Source organism: Plectropomus leopardus, chromosome 17 (assembly GCF_008729295.1).
Source record: "Plectropomus leopardus isolate mb chromosome 17, YSFRI_Pleo_2.0, whole genome shotgun sequence".
Taxonomy (NCBI): Eukaryota; Metazoa; Chordata; class Actinopteri; order Perciformes; family Serranidae; genus Plectropomus; species Plectropomus leopardus.
In genome coordinates, this window is record NC_056479.1 from 26241212 (window position 1) to 26260491 (window position 19280).

Below are 19280 nucleotides of genomic sequence, written 5' to 3' on the forward strand. Positions count from 1 at the left end.
CGGCAAACAGTAGCAGTTAAACCAACGATAAAGTAAAAACTTACTTTTCTTCTTGCTCTGAGTGCTGGCTGGAGAGCTGTTGTTGGCTGTTGACCCTGACCCCTCCTCTTCCTCTTTGGGCTCTTTCTTCACCTCCGGCTTCTTGTCTTCACCTGTTGATGTCGACGATGACGTCGAGAGCGAGGATGTATCCATGGGCTCACCTTTACACCCGTCTCCTGACACCTTCTCCGTCTTCACCTGACAGGAAAATTCAAGAGTCGGTACATGCATTTAGATTTAAAACTCAAAAAATCAATTCCTTTTTTATGTCATTGTCTCAGGACCTTCAGATAAAAGCGTCAGTTAGTCAAAAAGGAAGAATTTACCTCTGGTTTCTCCTCCGTCTTCACGTCATGCTGACCCTTTCCCATCTTCCCCTTGCCCTCTCCTTGGGTGTCAGCCCCTTCGTCGTCATCCTCCTCCTCCTCCTGCTTCTTCACCTCCATTTTGACATCTTCCTGGCTGGGAGCGGGGCCGTCCGCCATTGTGATCTGGGAGCTGGGATCAGCACTGCTGCTGACCGAGGCCGGAGAGGACACCTGACCATCCGCTGTCAGAGAAGGCTTCGGAGAAAGCTGCGTTAAAGCACAAAGATGGAGCAAGGGTTAAAAATGTCAAGTTTGAATCCAAAAAAGGACACTTTAATTTTCTGCTGGGTTCACATATTCACTCACGACTGGTTTTTAATTCAACACAAGGACTTTTTGATCATCTAATCCAAACTTAATGTATTTTTCCAAACAAAGTGAAGTAGTTTGAAGGTCATCTATTCATTTCTAAACTTACTGGCCTTTTTAAAAAATGGACAGATTTTGCACTTTTGAATGCACTTCAAATTGCTCTGAAAATGCACTTTCCTTATTCATTGTGAGTAAGAAGAAATTAGGGAACAAGTAGACTTGCATGCAAGTATAAAGGGGATCAAGGACGTCATGCTACCGATAAAGTCTCGCTGGAACAGATCGAGAAGAAAACCAGTGAGCATCACTTATAAAGGCTTAAAAATCCAGTATGTAGGATTTAGGGGGGAATTAGTGGTAAATCACAAGTTTCACCATATGATATTATAACGATTCTTTGGACGATAAGATATTTGCTTATGTCAAGTCAGCCACACTACGAATTCAGGGGCCACAGATCGATATGAGACCACATCAGTAAATATACTCATTGTCTTTTTCTTTATGTCAGCCAACGTAGTTAACAGCTCCTCTGCGACAACCCAAACAGCATTAAAAAAAAACACTAATTTTTAAGTTGTAACTGCTTTAAGATGTGTTTTAAATGGTTTAAATCCCCTGGTCTGTTTATTTTTGGAGAGGAAGAGACGTCTGTGGACAATTCGACTCCCAGTAAAAACCTCCAGTACGTTTGGATATTCATTTATCACAGAAAAAAGGTGAGCACACATTAGCTGGTGCAGGGCTGAGGCCGTCTGTGACAAGCCTAACAACTTCGATTTGTAACATGAAACTGCTTTATTCAGTGTTGTTATTGATTTATATCACTGAGGCAGTTTGTTTTGCAAAGGAAAAGACCTCTGTGGATAATTTGGCTTCTGGTCAAAAAACATTTGAACAATGAAAACTGAAGAATCCTAAATGCGAAGTTTCAGCTGATTGCAATTTGCAATCCTCACCGCTAGATGCCTTTAAATCCTACACACTGTTTCTTAAAAGGTGGTTTAAAAGTAACAAGTCTGAGCTGGAAAAAACGTGGGCAAAGTAGTAAAATCAGTGTGAGCTACTCACTGGGGTCTGTGGTCGCTGCAATGGCACATGAGCATTCTGGGTAGGCACGGAAGAAGTTTGACCTGCTTGAGGGCCTGAGGAAGCTGCACCCCCAAGAGTCTGCTGTGGAAGCTGACTGGCCTTCTCAGAGTTCCCTGTCTGCCCCAATGGCGGCGGCTGCGGCTGCGGCTGCGGTTGCGGCTGCGGCTGCTGCTGCTGCTGCTGTGACTGCGAAGCTTGTTGTTGTTGCTGGGGGTGCTGTGGAGGGGGCAGCTGAGGCGTGCTGGGAGTCTGTGGCTGTGGGGTCTGAGAGCGAGGTAACGTGGGGGGTGTCTGATGAGGTTGAGGCGTTAGGCTGCGTGCCGGTGAGGGGGAGTTTGTTCGGATGGGTGGACAGTGAGGGTAGGAGTTCGGCTGGTTGGGGGTGGAGGATGGAGGCAGGTTGGGTAAAGACCCAGCAACACTGGCACTACCAGACCCCATGGAGCTTACTGGGGCTGCAGAGCCTGGGGCAGAGGACTGTGCTGCGGGGCTGCTGGCTGGGAGGGAAGGCGGCGTTGACATCTGGTTCGGCTACAGAGGCAAGGACACAGAGGTTAGAATCTTTCTTACAGAAACTTTAAGATTGATTTCCAGAAAAACAAAGAGCCTGACTTATTATAGCAAAATGTTTAACCAGGTACAAAACTCTGAAACTTCTGAGTATCAACACTTGATTTCCAATTTCTTTTGGAAACCTATAAAGTGAATTAATTAATTAGGGACAATTGCCAAAAAGCACAAATAATCAGTCTTTAAACTTCTGGATGGAGCCATTAAAGAACTGTGATCCATCTCTCACAGCGGCCATGAATTATGTGCCAAAATCCTGAAGACAGTTCAGTTAATTATACAGTATTCATCACTAACCATCACAGCAGCTTAGAGAGATGATGCCTGTTTGTCCTCATTTGCACATCAAACTGAACAAGTGTTTGAACTTCATTATGTCGCATACGTTGTCCGCTTTTGCCAAATTTCTCTTTGTAATCAAACTCATCTTTATGTTACAATGTTTAGACACTCTGTCTGTTAATCTTTACCGGTGGCACAGCGGTCTGTGGTCCTGGCTGGTTCATGCCAACAGGACCAGAGCCAAGTCCAGGACTGGACCCCGGAAACTGGCCTGGAGGGAGGTACTGGTTCTGTAATTGTGTGGCGTTAGGTTGACCCATCCTTGTTGCTCCCATACCCATCTGAAAACGAAAAGGACAAGGGATGCATGAGATTTGGATGAATAAGGAATATATAGTCAAATTCACCGTTTCATGGCCTTTCAATTATTTTTTTAATGCAAATGTGAACTTGAATACACGTAATGAGGTTCTCCTGTGTTTTTTCCTGTTTCTTTGCCTGTTGTGTACCCTCCTCTGTACAGACTGCAGCCGAGTTCATTCACAGTGCTCAGGTTAGCAAAACAACTTTAGTTATCATTTTTGGAAAATATTTTATATGTGACTTAAGTATAAATTCATCTGAGACAGAAATGGTGACAGTGATGCTGACCTGGTTCATTGGAGCATTTATAGGAAGGGGAGACCTCTGACCCATCGGCTGCAGCCCCATTTGACCAAACTGGTTCATTCCTAGAAGAGAATAAGGACAGAAAGGAGGCATTCTCAAGAATATTCAACACTGGAACTGAAATGTGAAAAAAATATTTAAATTCTTACATAAATAAAATACCCCCCAGTCATATAAAATAGTAAATAAACAATGTGCTCCTCTTGTTCATTTGTGGCATGCAGTGAGCAGGTATGCTGTATTTGGGTGGCAGCAAAAATCTCTGGGAAAGATGTCTCACAAAAAAAAAAGAAGCTTAAACTATCCACATGGCTAGATACCACCAGAAAAAAAATGTCTTAAAATTTGGTTGAAAAATCCTTTGATGTACCTGCTCCAAAAATATCCAGCAACAATGATCCCTTAAGTTTACTCTTTTGCAAAAAATATTCTGTAGGATGCAGTCTGGTCATAATTTTCTTTGTATTTACCTTGGTTCTGGCCTCAATCTTCATAATATATTTCAGCAAGTTAAGTCTGACTGTTGAACAGGCCTTTATAAAGACTTAATACACATTCGTGAGAGATGTACCTGCTGGGTTCTGCATCCTGCTGACCATCTGATTGGGTCCCGCCGGTCGAACCATGGACGGATCGGCGTGAGGACCATCTGACAGGGTGATAAGAGTTACAGGAATTACAGATCTCATCTCTGGGATCACTGAATACCAGTTAAACCATGAAAGATGATTCAAGGGTAAGAAAAACATTCTGAAAAACTGTATGCAAGTGAGACAAGTGGTTTGCAAGTGTACTTGCTTTTTTTTCCCCACTTTGAAGCAACATTTTATTTCCATGATCAGTGTTTAGTATCATGAATATGGACAAAGGCAACATGAGCATGACTGATTTAAAACAGTCAAATTCTTTTTATTTACTTACTTGGGGGTTGCCCAGGGGCCATGGGCGGCTGTCCCATGTTGGGAGGCACCTGTGGGAGGCCTGGGGAGGCTATGCCAGGTTGGCCAGGCATCATGCCCTGCTTCTGGAGTCGTGTCCTCCTCTTTTCCTCTAGCTCCTTTTGAATCTTGTAGATCTTCTCTGCCAGCAGGTGGTAGTACTCCGCCTGAAAAGGATGCATCAGGAGGGAGAGAGATGACACCGGATTCATCACAACAGCACTTAAAATACTTTTCTCATCAACCAGTGGTCATACCACATTACTTCACTTATTCTTACCCTACTGTTGGCTGACTCGTACATGTCCCCCTCTACTTTTCGAGCGTAAGCCACCAGATTTTCCATCCGCCGATCCTTCAGGGCCGCTGGATCAGGAGTGGGGAAGATGGCCTGCACGCTGCTCTCACACATGCACAAACAAGAAGGACACACAGATACAATTAAATTAAAGAAAGAGGTGCCCACATGACATCCAGAGCTGAAAATCATCTAATATTCAAACTAGACTCTTTTTAAAGAGATTTTTTGGGGCACTTGCAAGACACAGCAAACTCACAGCTTGTGGACAAGGTGGTTGCGGAGGTCCTGCGTGATGTCTTCATGCCAAGACTTCCTCATGCCTGCAGCAGAAGGAGGAGTTGCCGTGGGCATGGAGCCCAGGTTCCCCACACCATCATTCATCAAACTGGAAAATGACAGACAAGAAAAAAAAGGAACAAGTGAGACTTTGGCCAATGCACAACTAATTTTGACTTTCTTAAAGTCTGTTATATGACAGCAGTCTGACCGACGGAAAGCAGTCCTACCTCTGTGCATTCATGTTTCCGTGCAACAGCGCGTTTGGCAGTAGGCTGGACTGCTGGTTGGGGGACTGCACTCCCACTCCACCGTTAACTCCCATAGAGTTTCCACCTGGAAAGAGTTAGAGAGTTGTAAAGTTGGAAGGATATGATTTTAATCGGAAAATGCTGACAACAACATCTTGTGCTAAAATAAGATGCATCTACAAAGTCAGATCGGTTTTCTGCCAAAGAAATACAGTGATTCAGCATCACCTGGAGATTTTCTTCCTTTAAGACCCAGTGAAATGAAAAATACATAACACAATTTTTAAATTTTGTTATGTCATGTGTTATGTTATGTTATTTTATCTCTTATTATATGCCAAACATTATACCTATCCATACCAGTCTTACAAAACCACTCTTCACTGTAGGAGCTAAGAGAGCAATATTAAAAGAGATTGGTGTTTGGATATCAGTGGGCAAAATCGTACTTTTTATTTCCAAAAACGAATGTGGCAGAGGTCTATTTCATTCATATCTCCCTCGTCCTCCTCCTGATCTTCTCAGCCCCGACAAAAGGCAGCAAAATGTTTATTTAAACATTTGGTGGGGTGTTGAACAACCTGTTTTGTTATGTGAGTGCACTACAGCGGGGTTTATTTACATGTCGCCGCTGATTTGATTCCACCTCTGACATACCGAGAAAACTAATCTCAAAAGCCCATTTCCACAGTGTTTCATTCCATTTCAAGGAAAATGTGTCGTTCAACATGGGACACCGTAGCAAAACTCTACACGCTGTTTTCAGATTGAACATGCACCAAGTGAGGAAAGTGTGTGCGGAGCAAACAGTCCCATCAGCAGCAGACACTGTGGATTCCTACTGAGCTAAACTCGCCAACTTTTTAGCGTCCCAATCAAATGCAAAGAATTTGATTTAAATGGCTCCTGTAACTGCAAACTGCTGAAATATTCCTTTGCACTGGGAAATACATCACAGCACAGAAGCTCAGGACTTCTGTTTCACTGTGTTTTTACACGACAGTGAACCTATGCAGTGAAATACAAAACAAAGTTGTGTGCTTAAGTTGTCAACCAGCAGTCAGTGGAGAGCTGAAAGAGATCAAGGAGACTGTTCACATCTGACGCCAATGACCATCAAGCTAAGACCAAATATATTTGGATTATCCTCCCAAAATCCCTTGTTTAGCAATAGTTCAGCACAAATAGTTATGTTTAGATTTCCATGAATCCACAAATCAATACACTAAGATAATGCTGACATTTTATGACGTCTTTCATTCAGCCTCCATCGAAGTTTTTTTGTACTGATATGCTTTCGTTTTTCAGGCACTTCACTCGCCTTTACGTCATTCGATAGGAAATTAATTCTGGGACCACAGAGAGTCTAAGGATGTGAATGCTGTGAGTAACTGATTTTTGGGTGAATTATTCCACAGTTCCACACAGGTCCTGTGATGACACCTGATCGATTGATTGAAATGTCAAACATCTGGTAGGCAGACCTTTGATTTGATTTTAAGACATGCTGACAGCAAGATCGAGAACTAACACCCGTGCTTAATGATAGATGTAGCAGGTTACCATATAATATGTGCACAATGACATTATAAACTAACCCATGGTGTTCATAGTCCTCATCCCAGGCTGCCCCTGCAGCCCCTGGTTTGGCATGGCCTGTGGGGGCTGCTGTGGTATCTGGTTGCCCTGGTACGTGAGGCCCAGTGCAGCGTAGGCCCTCTCTATGGAGCTGGGGTCGATCTGGTTAGGAGGATTCAGGTTTGGAGTGTTGGACTGACCACCAGGCACCCCTGGACCTAAAGAGTTCACCAAACCCACCCCTGCACTATTAACAAGAGCTGTTAACAGGAGAGGAATGATGAGAGAAAGAGAGGGAACAAAGGATGAGCGTCTGTGGATTCAAGCTGACTGTCATGAACTCCGAATTCTCAATCATTTCATGGTAGATAATAATGTGTAATAATTCAATGATAAGAGCCACGAGCACATGCACGTCTGAAAGACACACACACACACACACACACACACACACACACACACACACACACACACACACACACACACAGAGTGAGAAACACTCACACTGCTGATTCCTCTTGTCTCCGGCGTTTTTCAGTGGCAGGCATACCGGACAGTCGTGTCGTGTGCAATTCTTCCAATGAGAGATGATCTGTCTGGATGAGGCACAGTGTGCCACTGAGGGAGAAGAGACAGAAATGGAGAGAAGTTTGAGAATAGGGAAGAAATGTGAAAAAGAAGAAGAGATTAAGGAAAAAGAGAAATTGTGAAAAGAGTGAAGGAGGGAGATGAATAACGAGACAAGAAAAGGATGAAAGAAAAAGGGAAAACAGGAGAGTCCGAGGGATGAGAGGGAAGCCAGAGACTAAAAACTTATTGTATGAGTCATTCGGTATAATAAAACCACGTCCAGAAGAGGGAACGGAGAGGAAAAACTACAGTAGAACGTCCAGCTCAAGAGAGAATAACTTATTCTGATACAATGAAAAACTGGGAGGCAAACCAGGAGGGATATAAACAACATACAAGAACAAGCACAAAAAAAGAAAAGGTAAAACGAATTGCAGATACATGACAACTTTAAACAGCCTAGTGTTTATGATATAAACCACGCACCATAAAACCAGCAATCAGCATAATTCAGCAGACTCACCCTGGCAGGACTTGCCAGCCTGGCAATGAGTCATGTGGTTGAGCACGTTCTTCATGGTGCGGCAGTGGGGCAGGTTGCACTGCCGCACCTCCCCGTTGGCCTGCTCCCTCCGCTGGCACTTGTGCGCATGGAGCAAGAGGACCAGCTGCTGTTGAATCAGCTTCCGTTTCTCGGGGTCTGCAGTAGGGGGCGCTGTGCCGGGACCCGCCCCTACGGCACTGAGCCCGACCTGGGCCCCTCCTACGGCTGCTGCTCCGCTGACAGATACACCACCAACTGCTCCGGGCTGCTGCTGCTGAGAAACCTTGGGACAGAGAGGAGAGAGGATGCACAGATGAGTTTTGACTGCAATGACCAGGTGTTAAAGGACCACTTTCAGACCAATTAGCTCCGCAGCCAACAAATCAATTCAATGATCAATATTTCCTACGCTTTGTGGTCTAGCACCAGGTGAAAAAATGTCAGCATTATTACATGTATAACAGATTTTCTTACTGCAAAATTACAAGTCTGATCATATGTAGATAGATATTTAGTCAGACACCCTTTTGATACAGAGATTTCACAACAGAGTGGCAATGAAATCTCTTTATTTCCTTGACTTTGCTTTTTTTAAACAGAACCAGACAAAACTGTATGATGCCAACCCGCTGTATGATTTTAGATAGCATGCTGGTGTTCCAGAGACAAATGAGGTCTGACGGGCATGATGTGTAACGCAACAGCGTCGGCTTCTAGTGTGACATAAAATATGCATCAAGCAGTGCTTTCTCTACGATAACAAAAACAATCTGTCTCTGTCTCTGTTAAGTGGCGGTTGATCTCGTTCTCTGCGTGGAGGGCAAAGGCTCGGACATACTTTCAACTTAAAACGAAGTTTGGAATGAGATTGGAGCATGTGCGGTCGGTGTGGTTGCCATGCCTACAGTCTGCACAGTCACAACAAATGGGCTGCAAGCAAAATTTGGCACTGGGTCAGCATAACCCCTCAACACACATACAGGAACACAAATACTGTGAATTGGCCTCTCGAACTTCAGTGTCTCCCTGCAGTGGGTCACACACATAACATGTTTTCAAACTGTCCCGACTCCCAGGCTGCTGGCTGTCCCTTTTACACAGATGTTGATTTGACGCTGTTACTACCTCTTCTGCCCGGTTTAAGGCAAGACAACTCTGTCCCCCTTTCCATGATCTGAACTTTAATGCAAAACAGCTAGGCAGAAAAATTGTGTCACATTACTCCTTTAACAGTGTAAAAGGGGCTACAGATGAGGTATTATCGGTCAAAATAACTTGCAAACATTTTTTGTCGGTGCAGCAAATGCAATGTCTATTATTTGATACCTCAAAATAGTTGAGAGTTAAGTGATTCAACAATCAAACACTCTAAAGCGCTCTGTGAATAATGAAGCAAAAAAAGTCCATTCAGAACTTTGCTTCCAGCTATTCTGTAATTAAAAACAGGAAAACCACCTAAAGAATGAATGAGACCGCTCTCTGTTGAAATAAATGAAGCCTGTGTTTAATTACAGCCAAACTGCAATGAGCAAAAGAAATAACGCAAGCCTGTAACACAGTAGTGCAGCTGACACAGTGAGCTGTTGACTAACGATTACGTCTATGAAGGCTGAACATTATCAGTACCATATTCATTGATACTTCCTCAAAATGTCACTTTGAATTACAGCTCTGTCGATATTAAATGTCTGTGGGTGATATTCAAAGAGTTTTACAAAATAAGATATTAAAATATCTCTGTGGTGGATAAACTATGTGAAGAAAAAACGGATTGTTATTAACCTCGGACCTAGTTTGGAATTTGTCTTGCAAAGTTGTACCACTAATAAACGTTTTATCACTAATAAACGCATCTATAAACCAATACCAATAAATCTGTGACAGAGCAAGGGACAAAAAAACAAACTGATGGATACAAGTTTGAATCAGAAAACAACCTAACGGGGCAACATTTTCAGATGCACTTTATACATTCAGCTTAAAGACTTGAACAGGGACGTTAATAACCTTCTGTGACTCACTGAGATCTGACAGTTCTGGGCCGTTTGGTTAATCTTACTTCAAAAGGTTTAATTTCTCTGAGGCAGGTAAGATCATTGTAATGGTGATTTGAGCTTCTTCACTGAAATCCCAGAGAAGACAGCCATGTTGATCATTCTCCTGTTCACTGCTTCCCCTTTGAGATGACTAAGAGTTCAGCTAAAACATCTGTAAGCGAGTCTGCAGACAATTTAGCCACCACTTCCTTATTTTTCGCCGTTAATTTGAAATTTGTCTGTAAAAGTGAGTCTTTTACAAATTAAACTCTTATGTTGCCACATATACCAGCATCATTCATTTGCTGTTTATTCAGGACAACGAATACAAAAAGTCCAACATTAAAAAAAAAAAGATGGATTGGACTCATGGCAAAACAAGGAGGAACTTACGCCTACCTCGACTCTGCACGGGAATGACAATGAACCTCATGCAAAACCGTTTCAATCTTCCCGGTGATAAAACATGCCGATAAAGAGAGGAGATTTTCTGCACTGTGTGACCTTTATGCTTGAAAACAGACCAGTTTGTGTGCAATCTAGTCAAATCACATCTGAACAAAAAAGTTATTACAATTGTTGTAAACGGCCACACTTAAAGTAAAAACGCTTGAGAGACAATTTCATGTCCTGCCTAGTTTTTAAACTCCACACACCTGGTCAATTACTGTGAGAAGTGGGCGGGATGGTAATCATTGTCAACAAATGGAAGTTATAACATTTTCGGGCTCATTTCATTGTTCATTTTGGGCTTTAGACAGTAAATTGCAAGACTCAGATTAAGCAAATATGTCCTCGTGATCTGCTGGCTGTAAGTTGCGTATGTGCATGGAGAAAAGGAAAATCTGGTGTTCATACACAGCTCTGACTCTGTAAATGGGAAACAAACAAAATAGCTTGGACTGAGCTACACAACACTGTGCCGGCTAATCTCCTTGTTCCACGTCCTCGTCAAGGAGGAACAAAGCTACACCATGATAGTAATGAAAAGTAGATAATTTTGGAGATGTTACCAGAACTTCTGAAGGCAAACTGATGGGTGGGGTGTATTTGTTTGGGTGTTTTCGATCATCTTCTCAACCTTTAATCTGCCGTAATATAAGAGGCTTCTACATGGATGACGGTCATAGAGTTTATCAAATTGTTGGAACATAAACAAATCTTACCATCCCCGGCATGCCTTGACTTGGAGGTGCCTTCTTGTCCATGTTAAACTGGGAGGCCATATTGTTGGGCATGCCCGCCTTATTCTGGAGCTGTGGGCCCAGCCCTGCTCCAGGCAGCCCCTGGCCCGACTGGCCGTACGGACCGCCATAGGGGCCCGCATTGGCCATCATATTCATCTGGAGAGCAGGGTGAGGGAGGCAAGAAGGAAATGAGAAAGATATGAAGGAAAATATATAGGACGACAGACAGGGAGGAGAAGGGAGACAATGAGGAGACAAAAGTAGGAGAGAGGAAAAATAGTTTAGAGATCGAATCAATTATTTTGAATCTGTGAGAGCATGATTTATATTATTTATTTATTCAAACATTCAAAGAAGCCATTATGGTGAGTTGGGGCGAACACAACCCTTCTTGTATTTCCATGTGGAAATCTCTAATATCTGAGGTTGTGACTCTGGAAAGAATAGGACATTATATAGATGGAAAGACTCATCTGATTTTGCATAAATGGAAGAAACCGTTTGATATATATATGTACACACACACACACACACACACACACACACACACACACACACACACAATAACATCATTACACAACACATGGATACTATAACTCTGGAAAACCTCTTGACAAATGTCTGAATTAGTGACACTGGATATGAATCAGACTGATTCAGGATATTCATTATTTAACCTCCTCATATTGTGCCTCTTTCTGTGATATACCTTCTTTTTTTCTTTTGCATTAATGGACCAGTCATGTAATATTATGATGTGGTAAGATTTGTGTTCAAAGAAGAAAACACAGGAGATGTTACACTGTATTCTTACATTATAACTACAAACATACACAGGACTTTTTCTGAAGTTGCTCCGACTATGCAACTGAAAAAAGCATGCCAGGGAAACTACATGGAGCCTGTTAGTTAGTCTTTCATAATGTGCTTCGATTGTGACTAGTAAGTTACAATATTAGCTCCTTTTTCTTCTGACTTTATTCTCCGCAATAAATTAATACCACAGACACGGACAAAACATCAGTGTTTGGGCTTTGGAAACAAGGTTACTGCCAACTATGATCTAAGATACAGTCTAGAGCTTTTTCAGCTTATTCGGTATCAGTCAGATTTGAAAATAGTCTTTATTTTAACAGTAGTACATCAAATATACCTACATCTGAAAAGATATCACTGCTTAAACTACACAATTCCCTCTGCAATGAACACGGATAACTCACATGCTGCAGTGATGCATAATTTAACTACAAGACGTTACTTTAAACATCCTGTTTTTGCTGGAGCACAGCCACAGTGATAATATAAAGACAGTTGCTGGTTATGCTACACAATTCTGCAGCACTGTTATCACACATGTAATCAAAACTGTCCTGTGGCATATTGACGAACAAGGAGGTTAACCATCAATACCACAGAGCCAACATTGATGCGGCTCTGAGTCTAAAACATAACCACACTCATGTCTGCAGCTGCTCTTGAGAACTTGTCTCTGGCAGTCTCACATGAGAAACTAAAGTACTCCAGTTCAGCCTAAAGTGTCTGTCAGGACTGAAACCATGAGTGTGCGTTTCATGCTGTGAAACTGAAACTACTGTTTAACAAACTTTTTAAGGACCTGTGGGAACCCTACTGCCAAAGGCAAATTTTCAATTTTCAAATCAACAATACATGTTGCCACGACTCGAGGGAGAGCTATGACATACTGATAACATAAAAAAAAAGAAGCATTTTTTGTGTAAATGTTGTCCTTATTAAACAAATTGCACTTGCAAATTTAATTGGGCAACTTATTTGTAATGTAAAAGAGTACAAGTATTTGAAGCAAGCTACATGCCAGCACGAGATTCAGCCATACAACTTTTTTTTGCCAGTCTCTTACCAAAACTTATAATTTGCTATACAATATTTGCTACTGAGATGTCAGTTTCTGGCCAAAAACCAGAGTATCTGCTGGGGTGTGTGTGCTTACCTTGCTCAGTGCTCCGGGTTGCTGCGGTCTCATCCCTGTCTGACCCCCGGGTCCCATTTGCTGACCGCCCTGCTGCTGTAGGGTTTCCGCCAACAGATTACTATTGTTCCCCATGCCTGCACTGCCAGGGTAACCCATTCTTGGTGAGCCATTCATCACCTGTCCCCCCATCAGGCCTTGCTGCTGCTGTCCAGTGTTGCCCTTCTGGGCACCCATCATGGCAGCTGCCCGGTTGAGCGCTGACACCCCTCCGACCATCCCGACCTGCTGCATTAATCCAGGCTGCTGCTGGCCCTGCGGGGGCATGCCTTGAGGTCCACCAGCAGAGACACTGACACCCCCCATCATCCCCATGGAAGCCCCGGGTGCCGTGCTGTTGGAAGTGGGGCCACCCTGCTGTGCTGGTGCTCCGGCGCGCAGGAGCTCAGACAGCTGTTTGTGTTTCGCAGCTGCATCCTGGCCACCCAAACCGAGCCCTCCTCCGAGTCCGCCAAGGCTGGTGTGGAGTTGGCTGACATCCCCTCCGTTGGTCAGCCCGAGGTCCGAGGAACTGATGAGCTCGTCTGGGAGGTCGTGCTCCAGGTCAAAGAGTGAACCAAAGTCTAGGCGCACAAGAAAAAAAATTTAACAACTAGAAAAACTGACATTAGATTCACAGCTCAGGAAATTTTTTATTATATGCACCCACATTTTTTTTTTTAAAGATAACTATAATCTAAGTGTGGTACAACTCTGACAGTTTAAAAACTATCAACCATTAATCTGGTGCCCAGAGCTAGACAGGCAGTGGAGCAATAGCAGCTTCTCACAGCCTGGATTTCCTCCTGGGCATCAGTTTGTGGTTTGATTTGGTGCCAAACATGGAGAGTGAAGGCAGTCGGGTCAGGGTGAGAAGCCGCAGAGGGGTAAACACTACAGCACCTTCGTAGGTGTGTGCATTGGATCTACAGTCATGTGGTGCAAAAGCATTAAACAGAAAAAGTATCAGAAGTCATATCTGCTGTGATGGGAGGAAATTTAAGGAAAATCATTTTAAAAGTGAAATATATTAAAAACTTCTACTTTAATCCAGATAATACAGAAAAGGTAGGGATGTCTCTACTCTGATGGATGCAAACCAAATTGTCCCTTCAGAAACATAACTTACATCTTTGATTTTATTTATGATGGCTTCTGGCAGCCAACATCACCCAAAAAAAATGAAGCTACCTGGTAGTTATGCTTTGCCAGTGTTTGACTACATGAATGCGACAATTTACTGCATTAGGAGCCCAGATACTGTAGGAAATTAAACATGCATCAAGCATGAAATTCACATTAAAGGGATAGCTCAGATTTTTTGAAGTGGGGTTGTATGGGGTACTTATCTATAGTTGGTGTAATACAGTACCCACAGTAGATGCCAATAAGCACGCTTCCAGTTTGGAGAAAATGCCTGGGGTTCGACATGGAAGCTAAGCATTAATGATCTGCTGCGGAGGTTTCAGTAACAAAATGCATTTTAGCCACCTAAAAAAGTCCTAACTAAAGGGGAATAAAAAACAGTATCAGTTTAGGTTTACAAGTATATATGATTTATTGAGAGCATTTTGCTGCTCGGTTTTTCTGTCAAACAGCCTGCTCAGACGGGAAGACCATTAACGACCTGAGATCCTGATCTATGCTCTCTTCAAAGCCACCACACTCCATTAAGAAAAACAGTGATTTTATCTCGCTGAACACAGGAGCTGCTGGTCAACCGCTGCTGCGATCAGTTATTTAGTTATTGTTATTGTGTGCTTGGGTGAATCTGCAATAACCCCTTAAAACACCAACGTCACATAATAAGACAAACAAAATAACTTTTCAAGGCAGCATTAAATTAATGATTTTAAAAAGTGCAAAGAAAGTGTCAGCATGGGAGGAACTTTTACTTTTTAAAACCTCAGGGGGCTATTTAAATTACTATTATTATTTAAATTTTCACTTAACTTTAAAACAGAAGTTGCTGGGATCTTGCTGTGTATGATGTTGACAGTCTCTGTTTTTATTAAACATCTGCCAAAGGCATGTATACAAAGCTTTGTATTAGAGTTTGTGATACTCTAAATTTTAAGTACTGACAGAAAGATTTTCATTTTTACTGTAACTGCATATCTGTTCCAAATATTAGTTATTGGTCTGATTAACTACTAATAATCTATATTGGCCCCGAAAAACAAATATCTGTTGACTCCTTGTGAAAATACACCAGATGATTATTATTGCACAACTCACACTGAATACCCAAGAGCAAATACTTGCAATTTTAGCCTTTTTAGAAAATTGTTTGCATTTTTAATACTGTATACATACCTCCTGTGTGTTGTGGTTGTATTTTAGTTAAGAAAATGCTAAGAAATAAATATGTATGATCATTATAAACTTGCTAAAATAAAGTTCAAGGTGGCCTTTTTGCACAGTTTAATTTTTTCTTTTGTGATGTTATGACACATAATTGTTATGTTATGTATGTTGATTAGATATTTCCTAGTTAAAAACAACCTGAACTACAACCTAAGTCATCTATGGGTCTCGTTACAGCAGGATGCTGAAAGGGGCAGTGATGCCAGTAGTTTATAACTTCTTGCTCAATATGTGTAAATGCATTTGCAATAAAAGTTTGATTTAAAATCAAGGTGAAAGACACTCGAATAATCTGCTTGGGATAACATCGTTTTGCAGAGTAAACTGCAAAAAGTGCAGCGCGGTGTCACCGTCCGGAGCCAAACAATGGAGCGTGAACAAGAATGGGGTTTCGTCGGTATTGAGAAAGCAATTGAGAAACCAAAAAAGTCTCTGAACAAAAGACACGAAAGAAGAGGTTTCTGAGACGATTTGGGCCTTTCATTTAAACAATATAACACAGTCAAAAGTGAAAAAGAAACACATCTCCGGCTGGTCATCTACGGTTTGCGCAACTTTAATGAAGTGCCGAACAATAGCTAGCTGGGATACAATAGTTCAATAAAAACAGAGTCGGCTAACACGTGAAACACACGAAATTCATAACACGAAACGTTATTTTCGAAACACCGGTGAGGGTTATTATCTACAAAAAGTTGCTCTGGTTCTCAAAAAGGTTTAACAAATTAAAAATCACTGTTTTTCTTTGCTAGCCAGCTACAAAACTCAGCTGAGCCGGTCCGGTTGGGGTTATCTGACTAGCTAGTTAGCTAGCACGCTCGGTTACCGTTACTTTCTCGTAAAGCTGTTTAGGAAACTATATTCAGACGATACTTTCACACAATATTTATATAGCGTGTTGTTTAATGTGTGTGTGCTCTTGTACTTCCAATTTATAAACTTTTTAAGTAGTAAGACAACTTGAAGCAAACTGGGGTGACTCGACTCTTCCATTGTTTGGAGGTGGATCTTATAGTTGGGAGCTAGTTAGCCTGTTGAGGCTAACGCATCAAAACATCCCTGCAGGAAAGTTGCTCCTGCTGCCTGCTCTACACCACTTTTTCTTTTTAGCGACATAAACTTTTCAGTATAGACTTTTTAAAACACGCTACACTTAATTTCATGTTTAAAAGTTACGGAGCACTTCTGTGTCAGACCTATTAACTTAAAGCTGCTATGCAGGGGGCTCCCAAGACTGATACTTAACACACACAAAACGTGAAAATAGTTTGTTTTATCTCCTTATTAATGCATGCGATATATTTACCATTTCCATCACTTGCAGACACCGAGAGAGCTGGAGAAGACAGCTTGGGCCTCTTGGCTGAAGGCGGGCCGGACTCCAGGACATTATCGGCCATATTTTTGACGAATTAAAAAAATAGCTGTAGGTCCACGGAGGGCAAATGTATTTCCTTTATTTGCGTCTCCTTATCCCTTTAAGAAATGCTTCCCCCACCGCTCGGGGGACGGTAGGGGAGAAGAGAGCAATGTTGAACTCTTTCCCTCACAGCTCTCCCTCTCTGCAGATATCAGTCCCCCTCCCCTGTCGGAGATTTTGTTTCTTCGCAGATTTGAACAGGAGGAGGTGGGAAGGTGGAGTCGGCAAAAAAGGCAAGCGTGCGGCCCTCTGACAACCTCATGTAGCCTCTTCTGCGACACAAAAATCGTCCCAGGATCCGTCCTCCGTGCAGCACTCAGTCCTGTGCGCCATTGTCGGCGGAGAAATCCCGTTTATCAGGTCTGGAGCTCCAGCGAGGAGTCGCGAAAAAAAAAAGAAAATTGTGGTCCAAAATCTCAAAGCTAACTTCTGGAGGCTGATCTCTCGTGCAACAGTTATGAGATCCTCGGTTGCATTTCTCTCACCTGACCAGGCATCTTTCTGCTGCCACCGATTCCTTTCCACACACACAAAAAAGCAGTCAACCGGTGTGTGCAGATCTCAAATACAATTAACTCTCAAGTGCAATACTGAGACTTGCATTGGCTTAAGTGAATAAATAGTTCTGCAGAAAGATGCAAACACTTAGAGTCCCACACTTGCAGATAAAATATATTGCAGATGTGTACATGCATGCATGACTTTCCTTTGCATGCTGACTAAAATGTGCACTTAGTGTGTGACCATGCAAGGCACTGGATCAGAAAGGAGCACAGTCGTATTGCACATTTGGTTGTTGCAACCCCCTTTTTTGCACGATTGCAGTCAGCAGGGTTGTTAAAAAAATCTTGTCAAAAATCACTGCTTCTTGTGCAATCGATTCTGCTGCAGACTTGTTTGACAGTATAGTTCTTGAGGGCAATCACAGCGCTAATTGCCAATCAGCGGGCAGTCAAGATTGATCCAATTAGTTTTATTTTGCAGAGGACGGTTACTTGTCTTGTGGTTCCTCCTCCTGGTTTTCGCTTGCAGATAATAATAATAAAAAAAGATAAATATTCCAAAACCTGACAGTCACTGTTTATATGATGTCTTGGCAATTCAAGTGAAGAGAAAAAGACAAAAAAAAAATCCGGAGCACAGCTACGGCGACAGGCGAAAATGTGATAAAAATGACGCTCAGAAATTATGGCTATTTCGGAAGCGGAAAGCTTCAGATCGGCACTAATGTTGACACCCCCCCCACCCCCCCTAAAATATTTTGGGCTGACAAAATCCTCTCATTGACTCTTTGTGATGGAGAATGCCCCCCTTCGTGTTGATCCTGGCAATTTTCCCCTTCTCTTTAAACCCGTCTTTCTTTCCACCTCTCCCTTCTGCCCGGCAGCAATTTATTTATATAATTGTCTATGCGGACTCTTTCCTTCCTCCGCGACGGACACATAATGATTTTTCATGTTGATGTTTTCCCTTTTTTCGCAGTTTTTTTCCTCGTTATGATAATATACAGCCCTCTTCCGCCTCTCCTCTCTGTCTCCGCTCCGCAAAACACCCCCTTCCTTGGATTTTTCGGAGTATTTCCTTCTCATGCACGCATAAATATCACCGACTCGGTTTCCCTCCGCTGACGTCTTATCTTTTCGGAGCTGCTTTCTCTCTCTCTCGGTATCACGGACCCTCTTTCTTCGCCCCGGTGGTTCCCGGGGTGGCCGCCGTCGGTTGCCGGAGTCGCTCCTTCTCTCGGTTATCTCCTCCTGTTTCTGACGGTCTGTCCGCACAAACAAAATGGCGGCTTGTTGTTTCTACTCCTCTGATACGGGGGGAGGGTTGGAGGTACAGCAACATTAGGCGTGAAGGGGAGGAGGGAGGGAGGAAGGGAAGAAGAGGGGAGGTTGTCTTCGTAGGTGTTCGGGATTGTCCGGAAACCGGTTCCGTGCTCAGTCGGCAGGCGCCGATTTCAATCTGTAGGAGACAGTGACGCTCCATGTTTGTCTTCCTCAGTCAGACAGCAGAGACAGAAGTTACGGCCAGTGGTGGAAAACAGCTGACATTTACTCAAACAAAGTACAATTTAGAAGTACTTTTTTAATATACTTTATCATAGTTCCTACAGCTTCAGACTAAGATTTCAGGACATTGGGAAGTGAGCCCAGAAAAAAAGAAATGGCGATTTTTTTTTTTTTTTTCAAAAAAGCTGACTTTTTCTCTTTGAAAAAAATTATATATATTCATTTTTATTAAACGTTTTGGCGATTAAATAAAAAAAAGTTTTTCAATATTTTTTGTGCGTTTTTTGTTTTCCTACAATTGTTTTTTCCCCTGCTTTTTGGCAATTTTATTTTTTTTCTTTTCTTATTTTTAAAATTCCCTTTCATTTTTTTCATTTTTCAATATTTTTTTCCCCTTTACAACTGGCATTAAGCAAATTTTGAAAAAGACCTTTTTGTAATTTTTTTCTTGTAAAATATTTGGCTTTTTTTTCTAAAGAAT

General features: G+C 42.3%; 1 protein-coding gene across 4 annotated transcripts in view; it reads right to left on the reverse strand.

Annotated features, from left to right (window-relative positions):
• Positions 1–18870, reverse strand: part of ep300b (E1A binding protein p300 b) — a 41499-nt gene extending 22629 nt beyond the window's left edge. For all 4 annotated transcript variants that reach the window (XM_042504908.1, XM_042504907.1, XM_042504906.1 and 1 more), the window contains exons 1-16: positions 16677–18870; positions 12986–13587; positions 10996–11172; positions 7773–8076; positions 7184–7297; positions 6700–6939; positions 5081–5186; positions 4831–4959; positions 4554–4671; positions 4257–4440; positions 3907–3984; positions 3318–3397; positions 2855–3007; positions 1794–2345; positions 369–617; positions 45–240 (exon numbers count right to left, since the gene is read on the reverse strand). In XM_042504908.1, coding sequence (XP_042360842.1) covers positions 45–240; positions 369–617; positions 1794–2345; positions 2855–3007; positions 3318–3397; positions 3907–3984; positions 4257–4440; positions 4554–4671; positions 4831–4959; positions 5081–5186; positions 6700–6939; positions 7184–7297; positions 7773–8076; positions 10996–11172; positions 12986–13587; positions 16677–16770 — 3376 coding nt within the window. In that variant the 5' untranslated portion in view covers positions 16771–18870. The remainder of the gene's footprint in view (positions 1–44; positions 241–368; positions 618–1793; positions 2346–2854; positions 3008–3317; positions 3398–3906; positions 3985–4256; positions 4441–4553; positions 4672–4830; positions 4960–5080; positions 5187–6699; positions 6940–7183; positions 7298–7772; positions 8077–10995; positions 11173–12985; positions 13588–16676) is intronic.
• Positions 18871–19280: the final 410 nt, after the last annotated feature.